Consider the following 14,245-nt stretch of genomic DNA (forward strand, 5'->3'; position numbering starts at 1 on the left):
GTGAGTATTGAAAAAATTTACAAGTTCATTAATGAGTTTGAAAAAGCTTGAAGAATAACAAATAGGTCATGTGAATTTGTAAAATTAATTAAAAATTGTGATTAAGGTTCATTGGTTTTGTGTTGGTGATTGATTTTAGGGATAATTGTACAGAATGACAAACTTATAATCTAAAATAAATGGAGTAGCTACTGTTTGATTTAATTGCGCCCCGTAGCAAACGTTTGTCAGTCGTCTCTCTCCCTCCAAATTCTCGCTCGCCACTCTCCCTTTCTCGCTCGCTCCCTCTGTGCTCGCCTCTCTCGCTTTATACAACAGAATTGTATAAATTGTGTTTCTATTTGTATAAAACGAGAGAAAATTGTAAATATACATGCAAATACATATATATTCATCCCATACACTTATAATTATACAATAAAAATATTCCCTTGCCCAGTTCTCTTTTGCCTTTCTCTCTTTCTCAGTTTATACAAACACAAATTATACAATATAATCTAAAATTTATGTTTGTATAATGTATAATTTATGTTTGTATAAAGCGAAAGAAAATTGTATATACACATGCAAATACATATATATTTGTCTTATACACTTATAATTATACAATACAAATATTTTCCTGCCCAGTTCTCTTTTGCCTTTCTCTCTTTCTCGTTTTATACAAACACAAATTATACAAATATAATGTATAATTTATGTTTGTATAATGTATAATTTATGTTTGTATAAAGCGAAAGAGAGAGCGATTTTTGATATACAAATATTTTTATTAACGATTTATACAAATGAGAGGCTAACAACAATTTATACAAATTGCCTGCCAGCGAAATTATACAAATCTGAAGAGGAGCCAACGAATTATACAATTGCTTCTTTTTGTATATATGTATAGCGAAATAGACATAGCTTAACTTTCAATTGTATATGTATAGCGAATTATACATATATATGTTTGCTATGGAGCGCAATTATGCAAATTTTGCTATAGCATACAAATATGATTTTTTTGTTTGCTATATGTGAAAGTTGCTCTTGATTTTATAAGTTAAATGGGGGAATTGTTTTTTTTAATCTATTTGGTATGAATTTGATGCTCAATTTGTGACCAAATAGGAAGAAGATGGCTATTTGAAAATTTTAAAAATTTGCAAAATTGATCTATTTGATTTTTCTTAACACTTAATCACTTACGTGTCATTGAAAAATGACGTAAAATTTCACGTGCAAAATTGATAAGTGTAACTGTTTAGTTGACAAAAGTGATAAATACGAGAGTTCAATAGACAAAAGAAGTCAAGTAAAAACAAATGGCTAAATAAAAGTCAGTTTGTCTATTGAACTCCACAACTAAGTTTATTGTTCACAAGATATTAATAAAACACGATTTTTAATGTCAAATTATTTTTAAATATAAATAATGAACCATTTAAAAAAAAAATATCATATAAAATAAAATAAAGAAGGTAATAAATCCAGCTTTTCTCAGGGAAGGTTTGAGCCCTTACTCTTGAAAACATCTTACCCTACTGTTTATTATAATTTAGATAATTGAGAGTTAAGAATTTAATTAATATATATAAATAAACTAGGTAAATTATTTGTGTTTTGCACGGAATTGAATTATTTTATTAAGCTTACATATGATCATTCAGTAATATTTATATTTTTGATACATACACTACATTGTCAAGACCATTTTATAATTTTAAGGCAAAGCGTTCTTCTGAAATCTTAAAGTGCTATATTTTTTTAATTTTCATGTTATTTATACAAAAATTATGAGTCATAGAGAGATTTTAAGTATAAGAAAGAAGTCTAAGAAAATCTCCATGGAAATAGTTGGTCAGAAGTAATGAAATTTTCTAAATTTCAAGAAGATACCAAAAAGTCTCGAACAACAACACTCCCAAGTAAAGTGGAACATCACGTCCATACAAGAACATAATTAACTAAATTTAAATGGAGTACCTTCGGCTCCTTTTTTATGAACCTCCATCAATCTCTTTTTTTTATTATATTATGTCGTATTATATATATGTTAAAAATGACCCTAAAATTATTAGTATCATAAATGTTTTTCCTCATTATCTCTGAATAGTCATTACTATTGCCAGGATTGAGAAGTGAAGAAATAGGGGAAAATTTTTTACTTGGAGAGTCTTGGAAGGAACTGATAATAAACCAAACTTTTTTTCGAGCCTTTGTATCTGTGTTTTTCTTCATTATGTACTGAAAAATAATTCAGTAATTTTCTCCAACAAAGACGATAATATGTATACCTCAATCCATATAAAATGTTTGTATGTAAGAAAAAACAATCAAATTAATATACTAATTGTGGCAAGCAATAGAGCAATCTGTTTGGTTCTTTTAACAAACATCATCATTGGTTCCATATTAGTTGTCACATACTTATTGTTGTATGCTATCAAATATAACACAATCCAGAAGTAATTTTTCCAAAAAATATATGAAGAAGCCTGTAGAAAGGGACAAATGAGAAGATAAATTTTCAATCTTCCTCACTGGAATTTTTAACAGAGTTAAAAAAAAGTCACCAAAATAGCAAAAAATTTTTGCAAGAGATACATGAATCACTATTAAATATTATTTATCATCTAACACATTTTGTAAAACATTAAATTAAATAAAGTCGGATTATTTATTACTATTTTATAATAACTATGTCAAATTAATAGTAAACAATCGAACAAAATGAAATAAATTTAAAAAATAAAAATTGAACAAGTAAAATGGGACGTGTGCGGAGGACTATTTTGGTCCAATTTGTTTGCGGAGGAAACGCAAGTGGGATCGTCTGCCCTTACTTTTCCTCTAACGCCACACATTGGAAAAGTGCATATATTCACTATATTATTGTTCATACAATTCTCTCTCCGCACTCTGCACTTTGCTTTCTTTCCCAACTTATCTTTGTTGAAGCGCCATTTTTGCTGTGTTAAGGTAATTGTTTTCTTCCTCGTTTTTTTTTTTGTAAGCTGTGGAGTTGTGTTTGTGAGTTGAATTTAGGGTTCTCTCTTATCCTGTAGCACACATGCAACTCAATTCTGCTTTATCTTCCATTTTTCTGCTCTTTTCTTTGCCTGCCTGACAATCCTAGCCCAAAAACAGATTAAAAAAGTTTTCTCTAAGAAAATAGATTTGAAGGTAATGACCCAAAAATGTTTGATCTTATATCTAAATTATATTTTGATTATCATTTGCTTTTTCAATTCGAATAATGTTATTTTATTGATTTTAGTTTTGAAAACTTTTTCAATTGTATAACAACTTAGCCAATGGAGGAGGGTAGTGTATAAAGAAACTGTTTTAGAAAGATCACTATTTAAGTTATTCTATAATCAATATAAACATTTAAAAATAGAATTAAGACTTCACAGGGGTAAATATGCCTAATTAAAGTATTATTTTCTAGTTGTGCTTCTGTTATCACTTTTTTGCTCCAAATATAGGTTTAAACCACAAATATCATAGTGATTATCATGCTTTAAAAGACATTTAAGTTTAAGAGAATGCCATTTCATTTGTAATAATTTTATTAGCTTGAGCTTGAAAAATGTTTAACTCAAAGAATTGAAGAGCATCTTACAAAGCTAAAGTTCGAAGAAGATTGGTTCAAGTTGAAGTGAATTAGACAAAATTAAGTAGGAAGTAATTTCAAAATTTATTGCCTACACTCTCAACCATAGTTACATCAATCATATTTTAAAAACGTGGCATAAACTTTGGAAATATGCGTGTAATAATTGGTAGAAGTTATCTAAATGCCAATGGCCAATATTTTGTTGTTTAGCTCAATTCCTTGCCCTGTTAGGATATTTTTAGAGGTAATCAAGGTGATCTTTACATGTTTAGTTTCACAAATACTCTAAACCTCGAGTGCCCACCTGATACCAATTCCTTTGACCTGGATTGTCAGTAGTAAGATCATATGGCAACTGGTATAGCTTCAGGAAGTGGACAATTATATGTGAGGGAGCCTGTCTATCGGAGGAATAGCTATGGAAAAGCTCATTGTCATTCCACTGTGATTCTGAGCAGCATGCAAAACCAAATCCATTGGTATGTATTAGGATGATGCTTCTTCACCTATCTCTCTATTTTTCCCTGGTATATTATCTTATTTGTAGTACCCCTTCTCCTCTCTTCTCGGCAAACAATAATTTATTTTGGAGTTCTTAAGATGTTATTAACTTGTAATGGTGATATTCATTCATGTGTTGTCTGTAGGACTATTTATCCTCAAATAAGAACTTACTGAAAAGGAATCTTTGTTTACGTGTTTATGGGTTAACCAGTAATATATTTTTCATGAGGTGACAGAATCCTAGAAGTTTCGTTTTTCGAGTCATTTCCTGATTCCTCAGTAAAGAGAAAGGTTATTATGTTCATTTTCTGGAAAAGATTATTATGTCTATTTTCTGGTTGTGACCATGTGCTAATTAAATTTTTCAGGTCTTCTTGGATTTCCAAACTATTACAAGTTGATAGAAGTAACTACTCACAATGTCAAGTGAAAACAAACCGGAAGTCTCACAGAGGAGCAATCAAATCATGCCAGAGAGAAGGCTCAACTAGGTATTTTGATTTTGCTGTGATTGGTAGTGGCATTGCTGGCCTTCGATATGCTCTTGAGGTTGCCAAACATGGAACTGTGGCTGTGATAACCAAGGCCGAGCCTCATGAGAGTAACACTAACTATGCTCAAGGTGGTGTAAGTGCCGTGCTCTGCCCTAAGGATTCAGTGGAGAGCCACATGCAAGATACAATTGTGGCAGGTGCTTACCTCTGTGATGAGGAGACTGTTAGAGTAAGTCCACAGAATATTATAGTCTCTTCAGTTCCGTAAAGCAGTTGCCAGTTTTTCAGCTTTTTTCTCTTTGGAGACTATTTCCCTTTTCTTTTCCAATTTTATTCCCAGACTACTTGGTTGGATGAATAGGAAAGTTCTCGATCTATCTTTCAGGTTGAAACCAAAGGAACTTTCTGTTTAGGTGGCTTTTGCCACAGGATGTAGAACTGCCAAAAATTGGAAAAGAGTAAGAGCAATGGGGGCAATTAGGATTTTTTCAATTTGAAGTTGAAGTGCCAGAAAGCAATAATACAATAAAGGTTCTATGCCAGATTGTTGGCTTCTGTATTTGAACATTTGGAGAAGAGAGTGTGAAGGTGACATGCAAGAAGGAAGAAATAAGAATAAAACTGGAAGTGAACTTGTGTTGTCTTTTGGCTTGATAGTGGGATTTCATTTAGTTTGTACCATATGCTTTTTGTTTTTTGTTTTTTAATGAGAACACACAAAGGTACATTAGCACTTCTCTAAATCAACATCAATTTTTTAAGGGTCGCCAATTAGTTTGCTCTATGCTATCTTTGTTTATCTTCTCTATAAATATATACTGGCTTCAAGGAAGTTTTATGTTGTGCTTGATTGGTGGGACATCACAACTGATATCTTCTTCTCGGTCGGGAAAAAACTTGGTTCATATAGTTGTGCTTCTTATGCAATCAATGTTTTAAATGAAACTTACAAAATTACTGATTTATTACTCCAAAATATTGTTTTTAGTTTACTCTTTTAAAATCTTCATTCTTTTAAAGTGCATCTCCATTCTCCAGGTTGTGTGTACTGAAGGACCTGAGAGAATTAAAGAACTGATTGCTATGGGTGCTTCGTTCGATCATGGGGAGGATGGCAATCTGCATCTAGCCAGGGAAGGGGGCCACTCCCATCGCCGAATTGTCCATGCTGCTGATATGACAGGCAGAGAGATAGAAAGGGCCCTATTAGAGGCAGTTGTTAAGGATCCTAATATATATGTGTTTCAACACCATTTTGCTATAGATTTGTTGACCACCCAGGTAAGTTTATTCCTTGATAACAACTGTTTGCATTGGTTATTATGGAGAAAAAAATTTCTGCTTTAGCATCAATTTGGTCCAAAATGAAGGGTTGTTGCTTTAATCTAATTAAACTTGGCATTAGTCTTTTGCTTATGTTCTTTGTACAAATATTGCTTATGCGAATTTTTAGCACTTGCTTATATTTGGTCAAAACTTAAGGAATGTACCCTAGTAGATATGATTAAGCAAACAGTGCAATGCGAGTGAACGACAAATTGAACATGATGATAGTTGTGTAAAGTTGGCAATTGAATTGTTCAATAAGGATTTTTTTGAGAAAGGATGAACTGTTCGATAAGTCATAAATATTTGCTAATATTAATTCGTATGCCAAATGCAGGATGGTTCTGACATAGTTTGTCACGGCATTGATACTATAAACACGGAAACACAGGAGGTAAGTACAGTTGCTTTCACTCATGTTCACCTCCATGATTTGAACGTTTCCTCAAAATGTTATAAATTGATTTCTTAGGCTTCTGTGCTCTTACTTTGAGTTTGTAGGTCATAAGATTCATTTCAAAAGTGACTTTACTGGCATCAGGTGGAGCTGGACATATCTATCCAAGTACTACCAATCCGCCGGTATGGGTTTCAATATCTTCTCCTCCAAAATGTTGTTAATTTTAGTAATGTCACTCCGTATAATCAGAGTCCTAAACAGTGATATGGAAGGAGAAGGTGTGGAAGGGAATCCTTCCTTGGTGCAAGGTGGCTAATACTTACTTTTTTACCATATGCTAGCATGCTTTTTCTACCCACAAAGGGTTGGGGTAAGGTCTACGTATATCTTACCCTCCCCAGACTCCACTCGTGGGATTCACTGGGACTGGGTAAGTTGTTGTTGACTAGCATGCTTTTGCAGTTCATTGTATAAGTTTGATCTCAAAGTGTCTTTTGTAATTCACAAGGATCTTATTAATTGACATTGATACAAACAACATTCCACAGAGTATTAATTTTTCTACCCTATAGCAATTGCATGTTAAGCTAATGTGCAATTAGAAATAAGAGCTCGCTGCCTTAAATGCCCAAAAAAAGAAGAGGAAAAGATATAAAGAAAAAACATATGATCTGGGTAGGAATACAGAGTGATAGTGTAGATTCTTATCTCGTATATAATGAAGATAATAAATTCTTAACCAATTGTTTCTGTACAATAAAAGCAAGACACAATGTTCAAAGTTGTACTAACCTGGGTTAGGCATCTGCAATTGCGCTATTTGCCCATTATCTTTTTTTTTTTTGGGAAACTAATTAGTGGTGAGCCCAGTTCTATTTTTATATTAAATCATTTGTGCCTTTAGTAATGAATGGAAAAGTTTAACTTTGTCAAATGTGGACATGTTTAAAGTTCTAATTCATATTGATATGATGGTTGTAGGTTGCCACTGGAGATGGAATGGCTATGGCTCATCGAGCTCAAGCTGTAATTTCCAACATGGAGTAAGTAATCCTCTGCGCTGCATTCTTGTTATAGCATATTTCTACCTGCTTTAGTGAGCTGTGTTGTAAAATCTGCTAATCTAGATTTCATCCATCTTTAGCCTTCTTGATTTTTGCATCTTGTTCTGCATTCATTCAGAATTTGCACTTTTGACTAAATATACGAGGGTGTGTTCAAATGTTGTGTGGCATACATTGGATATGCAACTTGAACTTTTCAGGATAAAGACGTCAAATTTTCTTCATTGGGGGATTAATTGATGTAGAAAAGATTTCTAGACTAGCAGTCGGTTCTCTAATTGATGGTCCTCCTATGATCATTTTTTGGATGGTAGACAAGTCTTTGTTTGCGAGGTTGATGGATTATCTCCTAAGGTTGCTTTGGGGGATTTAATTGATGTAGAAAGGGCTATGCAAATTAAATTTTTCAGGAAGAAGGGCATCAAATTCTTCATTGGGGGATTAATTGATGTAAAAAAGATTTCTCTGACTCGCAGCTCTCTAATTGATGGTCTTCCTTTGATCATTTCTGGATGGTAGACAGGTCTTTTTTTGCGAGGTTGATGAACTATTCTCGAAGATTGCATTAATAATTACAATTCTCTGACTTGTGTTGCCAGGTTTGTGCAATTCCACCCGACTGCCTTGGCTGATGAAGGCCTTCCCATCAGACCATCAAATGCCAGAGAGAATGCTTTTCTGATAACTGAAGCTGTCAGAGGTGATGGAGGCATCCTTTACAACTTAGACATGGAGAGATTTATGCCATCGTATGATGAAAGAGCAGAGCTCGCCCCGAGAGATGTGGTAGCAAGAAGTATTGATGACCAGCTCAAAAAGCGTGGTGAAGAGTATGTTCTTCTTGATATCAGTCACAAGCCCACAGAGAAGATTCTTTCTCATTTTCCTAATATAGCTGCTGAGTGTCTCCGCTATGGGTTAGACATAACACAGCAGCCAATTCCAGTGGTTCCGGCAGCTCACTACATGTGTGGTGGAGTCCGTGCTGGGCTTGAAGGTGAGACTAATGTACGAGGTCTTTATGTGGCAGGTGAAGTTGCATGTACTGGTTTGCATGGTGCAAACCGACTTGCTAGCAACTCCTTGGCTGAAGCACTAGTGTTTGCACGAAGAGCTGTACAGCCTTCAATTGATCACATGAACATATCTAAAATTGATCACAGTGCTTCAAGTTGGTGGCCGCGGCCTGTAGCCCCCTTGTTACTAGGAGATACAGTACTTAACAAAGTCATTCTTCGGACAAGGGAAGTGAGGAAAGAACTGCAGTCAATCATGTGGGAATACGTTGGCATTGTAAGGTCTACCTCACGACTAACCCTTGCAGAAACCAGAATCATAGAGTTGGAGTTGAAATGGGAAGGATACCTATTTCAGCATGGCTGGGAACCGACTATGGTTGGTTTAGAGGCTTGCGAGATGAGGAATCTCTTCTGTTGTGCCAAGCTGGTTGTTAGCAGTGCTCTTTCCCGACATGAGAGTCGTGGGCTTCATTATACCATTGACTTTCCTCACGTCGAGGAAAGCAAGAGGCTGCCAACAGTAATTTTTCCTTCTCAGCTAAATAGCTCATGGAGCTCGCGGCAATTACACAGGCAGCAGATATGTTAGATATGTCATTGTCATTCTTCCTGCCATTACTTTTGGAGCAGGGTGAAGTCATTCTTTGATGAAGTATTATTACTAATTATATGGTTATACTAAATTATACAAGCCAGAATAGAGGAACTTGGGCACACTCAAGTTCAATTTCAGGCCTTTTTGTTAAATAATTGTGCATTGTTAACTTGTAATCTATAATTTAGAAGTTATGAAAAATCACCAGTTATCTTTGTCATCTCCATTGGCAAAATAATTGCACACTTTGAATTGATGTTTAATTTTTGCTATTTAATTATTGAACTTATGACTAGTGGGGGAATAAGTTTCGTAGAAATTGAAGTCTTAGATCTGACATAATTTGTCAAATATTATGATATAGAAATATAAACCTATGTCCTATGAAAAAAGTTATTTATTAAGAGGGGAAAATGGCAAATTTACAAAACAATCTTCTAACTTGCTCTCACTTTGCATTTTACCACTTTATTTCAATCTTATTCTATTTTAATCCTTCAATTTCATTTTTATGTATCATTTAAACATAAAATACTAATTTTATGATTTTTATTTTTATTTTATTTATAGTCTTCAATTGCAATTTTGTGTTTTAAAAACTGACATCCGCCTGTTAGTGTTTGAAAAAAAATTCAAAAATTGAAGAACGAACATCAATTGTTTTTTTTAATAGTAATTTATGTTTAAGAGTTTTCTGCATGTGAAAAATAATCGACGAAAGTGCGTCGATTGTCGAATTTTAGCATTTTCAATAGTGTTATTAGGAATGAAGAGGCTTTTTTTACTTATATTGAATATGAGTTATTTTTACCCATATAAAGTTGAATTAAAAATTAGAAAGCGAGTATTTGAGTTAAATTCAGAGAGTTGAGATGATATGAAAAATACATTGCGTTGACTCAAATGCTCGCTTTCTAATTATTAATTCAACTCAATACGGATAAAAAGAATCCATCTTCAATAAAAAAATTTAAAAGGATTATGTTCATTGCTAATAACACTATTAAAAAGCTAAAACTTTGACTGCTTCCGTCAAATTGTGAATGGTTTTTTTGAAAAAAAAAAAATTGACGCACTTTCATCAGTTATTTTTCGCACAAATATACAGAGAAACTCTAAAAAAAATTATTGTTTTTTTAAAAAAACTCGATGTTCGTCTGTCAATTTTTATTTTTACGAAAATTAACAAATGGGCATCGATTTTGAAATACAAAACTGCAAGTGAAGAGTATAAATAAAAATAATGAAACATAGAAAATACTCTCTCTATTTAAAAAAGAATGACTTACTTTTCTTTTTAGTTTGTTTAAAAAATAATGACTCATTTTCTTGAGATAAACACTTAGAAAGTCACACAACTTAAGGTAGTTTACTTAGAAAGTCACTCAACTTTGTTGTATAACCCAAAAGTCACTCAACTTAAGATAATTTACTTAAAAAGTCACTCTATTATTGATATTTTACATAAAAAGTCACTCAACCAATTTAAATAACTTTTTACTAAATTTTATTGAAATAAAATTTTTCTTAAAAGCTAAATTGTTAATTAAAAATAATAAAATACCCATTTAAGCATTTTGTTGACCCACCCCACTTAACCCCACCAATCCAAACGGGTTCTTAGAGCCCATTTGGATTAGATTAAAAAAATAGCTTTTAAGTCAAAAAATAAAAAATGGGGGAGACTTATTTTTGGTTTTTGACTTAAACCACTTTTAAGTCAAAAAATAAAAAGTGGGAAAGACTTACTTTTGATTTTTGACTTATTCTTTTAAGTCATTTTTTACTTTATCAAACACTTCCTAGTTTATTTTAAGTTATTTTTAAATATTTGTCAAACATTTACAGAAATAAAAGACTGACTTAAAATTAAATATGATCAACTTTTAATCCAATCCAAACACCCTCTGAGTCTCAAAGTTTGATAACATGGAGGAATGCAAATCTCTTAACAAAGAAAGCCTAGAAAGTAATACATGTCTATCAATAAAATTTTCATTTATCCGTGACCCAAGTATATGTAGCAATCCATTCTAAAAATCTTTTCATTACCTTTTATGGAAAAAAGATCCCAAAAAAAAGATTGTATAGTACGAAATAACATAATGAAAAACACAATCCATAAAATATTATCAAAGAATATTATTTAAAGAGTTGGAATATAAATTTTTAGGGGAGCAACACGATAATAACTTTTAAAAACCTTTAGGATAAAGTAGCTAGGAGAATTTTCACAAATAGCTATTATAATAAATTTAATTATGCTTTGTAACTATAGTTTGTATATTTATGGGATGTAGCTACAGTTTAACTGTCTCGTTTGTATAATTTGCGGGTACGTTTGTTTAATTGAACTATTTTTTTTATAAACTCAAAATAACGATTTTATACGAACACAAATATCTGAACTTTAAACAATTATACAAATTATATTATACAAAAGTTATACAAATTCTGAATTATACAAACATGCGAATTATACAAACTTGAAATCCCAGCCTATGTAATTATCATTGAATGTTGGTCGCGAGTGGTAATCAACTAAAAGTCTAAAACTATATATAACTACGATGACTAATTAACTAGCATATATTTGCTTAACCATATAATTTTTCCTAGATAAAATCATACAAATTAAATACCAATGCAACTACAATTATTTTTATTATTATCTTTAATTAATTAATGATCAAAGTTGAAACATTTTCTCTCCTTTTTTTTTTTCCCTAATAAAAGAAGAGTTCATGATGCTTTAATTTAGCCATTGAGAAGCTTCTATTAGGGACCTCAGCATGAGGTCCTCCAAATGAATGAATGCTATATAAGTCTTCATTCTTCAATTTAAAGTAATCTTTTTTTGTTGAACATGTGCCTACAAAATAGGTCAAATAGAGAAAAATCTAATAGTCTTCCAAATGAATGAATGCTATACAAGTCTTCATTCTTCAATTTAAAGTAATGTTTTTTGTTGAACATGTGCCTACAAAATAGGTCAAATAGAGAAAAATCTAGTAGTCTACCTAGAATAAGAATGGCTAACTAAATTTAATAATTGTAGCATATGCAAGACTACAAGACATGGCCCAGAATTTCATTTTGCCTGATAAATCCAAGACATAAACCATGAATGCCTTTGCCAAGCTCTATGAGCCAAGTATTTTGTGCCTAGGTGTGTAAGTTTCGATGAAATAGATAAATTGAATCGAAAAAAATATTATTGATTTTATTAGTATACTCAAACGGTTTTGTATGTTTATATTAGCCTATCGGTTGGATTTTTTTTTGGGAGTTATTTAATAGTTGTATCGATAGACCAATAAGTTTATTATGTCAAATTTATAGTTTTGTCAAATTGAATTATTTAAAAGTGGCTTTAGTGTGAACACCTAATATTTGACCAAAACATAAAGATTTTACACCCAATTTTAATACTTAAATATTATTATTTTAGTAGGGTTATATTTAAAATAAATGAAAAATAAATAAACTGAAAATTACAACAAATTATAAGCTCACTTTATGGTTAAAGTTTAATAAAGAAAGCTTGTGAATTTAGTGTATTTGTTTTAATCTTTCAACTTTTAACTAGTCTAAAAAAAATAAAAATCGTATATATTATGAAAAAGTAGATAAAAAAAAAAGAGTCCTAAAAATTTCAAATTACCTTACCCTTTATCCTAATTACCTTCAAACTTCCATGACTATTTTTTCCTAAAAATCCTCCCCCCATTAAATTTTTTTTTTTTTTTTTGCTCTTTGCACGAATCTTTTCTGAATTTTTTTTACAATACACGTTTCCTATTTTTTTTTTTGTGTTATTTGTTATTTATTTATTTATTATTATTATTTGTTTGTTTTGGTTAATATTTTATTTTATTTTATTTTTCTTCCTTTATCTCAATCCTAAAATTCTCAACTAAATTTTAAATTAAATCTTATTCCTACTCCATCACATTCCTTTTAATTAGCACCATACTCACACCCAAAGCTATTATAAAAACAGACGTTCAGAAAAAGAAAAGATACACACAGAAATACAGAGACACAAAAAAAGAAATGAGAGAAAAAAATCACAGAGAGAAAAGCTAACAAAAGTGAGTTTTATTTTGAGAATTAAGTCAGTGTTCGAGGGTTTTGCTCAAGGTTACGGATTCGTGGCTCTTTAAAGTTAATATTAGCCATTAACTTTGGAAATCAGTAGATCGTAGCAGTTGTTTTTGTGGTATCAATTTTCTCAGCGAGGTAACTCTAAATTCTCGCATGATTTAAATAGAATACTTGTACGAAAATTTGATTCTAATAATATGAAGTTCTTCGAATCACATGTTATTATTATGTAGTATCAGTTTGTGATGTATGTTGTGAATTATTTTGAGAATTTACGAATGCTTAGAAAAACGTAGTCAAAGACGTTTCTTGTTAAAAAAGAATAATATAAAAATAAAAATAAAAGATGTAGCATACATTTTTTTTTATTATTGTCTTATGCTTTTTTTTTAGATGCAATTGATATTAAAATTAGGTTCATGATATTTAATTTTGAATAGATAATATTTCTTGGAGCCTAGTTTTCAGTTAAGAAATTTTGTTGAAATTATTTGTAGACCTGTTAGCTTTTGATATAAATAAAAAACTTAATTAATTAATGATTCAGAAAAGCAATCTGGAATATGTTTTAGTCCTTTTATTTTTATTTTGATAAAAATAGTTTATCTTGATAATAAGCATAGGAAAACTATTATTTTAAGTGGAATTGTTAATTAAGAGGAGAAATAAATCTCATTTAGAAATTCAGTATTAAGAATAATAATATTATTATTATTATAATTAATAATAATAATAATAATAATAATAGCAATAAAAAAAATAAAGAGGAAAACTAATGAATTTTTTTTTTGAGAAAGTATAAAAAGAAAAGAAGAAAAATTTAAAAAAATAAATAAAAAGAAGAGCAATAACGTGAGTAAAAAAAATGAAATAAAAAAGATTAAAAAGAGAGAACAAAAACATAACAAAAAAAAAAGTAAGAAGAAGACAAACAGAATGTCAAAAAAAAATAAACAAAAAATAAAAATAAAAAAAAATAAAGAAGAAAAGTAGAAAGAAACAGAACAAAAAACTTAAAATAAAAATAAAAAAAATACGAAGAGAGAAACATAATGAAAAAATAAAATATAAAATTAATAAAACAAAACGAAAAAAAAAAAGTAATAGAAAAAAGACGGGCAAAAGAAAG

General features: G+C 30.8%; 1 protein-coding gene across 2 annotated transcripts; it reads left to right on the top strand.

Moving 5' to 3' along the window:
* The first annotated feature begins 2,825 nt into the window (after nt 1-2,825).
* Nucleotides 2,826-9,304, top strand: LOC125862540 (L-aspartate oxidase, chloroplastic). Of its 2 annotated transcripts, none has more exons than XM_049542641.1 (8): nt 2,826-2,967; nt 3,947-4,086; nt 4,480-4,834; nt 5,644-5,886; nt 6,269-6,325; nt 6,433-6,513; nt 7,313-7,374; nt 7,995-9,304. In XM_049542641.1, the coding sequence occupies exons 2-8, from the start codon at nt 3,956-3,958 to the stop codon at nt 9,001-9,003; spliced, it is 1,938 nt and encodes a 645-aa protein (XP_049398598.1). In that variant the 5' UTR covers nt 2,826-2,967; nt 3,947-3,955; the 3' UTR covers nt 9,004-9,304. The 2 variants fall into 2 exon arrangements, with proteins under 2 accessions (XP_049398598.1, XP_049398597.1); XM_049542640.1 differs by having other exon boundaries at nt 2,866-2,967; nt 3,944-4,086.
* Nucleotides 9,305-14,245: the final 4,941 nt, after the last annotated feature.

Source organism: Solanum stenotomum, chromosome 4 (assembly GCF_019186545.1).
Source record: "Solanum stenotomum isolate F172 chromosome 4, ASM1918654v1, whole genome shotgun sequence".
NCBI lineage: Eukaryota > Viridiplantae > Streptophyta > Magnoliopsida > Solanales > Solanaceae > Solanum > Solanum stenotomum.

What these genes read in the sequence shown, in the direction of transcription:
- LOC125862540 (XM_049542641.1), top strand. Translation starts at nt 3,956, where the DNA reads ATGGCAACTGGTATAGCTTCAGGAAGTGGACAATTATATGTGAGGGAG. An exon ending in CAAGTACTACCAATCCGCCG is followed by an intron (nt 6,514 to 7,312) that starts GTATGGGTTTCA and finishes TGATGGTTGTAG; the next exon opens with GTTGCCACTGGAGATGGAAT. An exon ending in GCTGTAATTTCCAACATGGA is followed by an intron (nt 7,375 to 7,994) that starts GTAAGTAATCCT and finishes TTGTGTTGCCAG; the next exon opens with GTTTGTGCAATTCCACCCGA.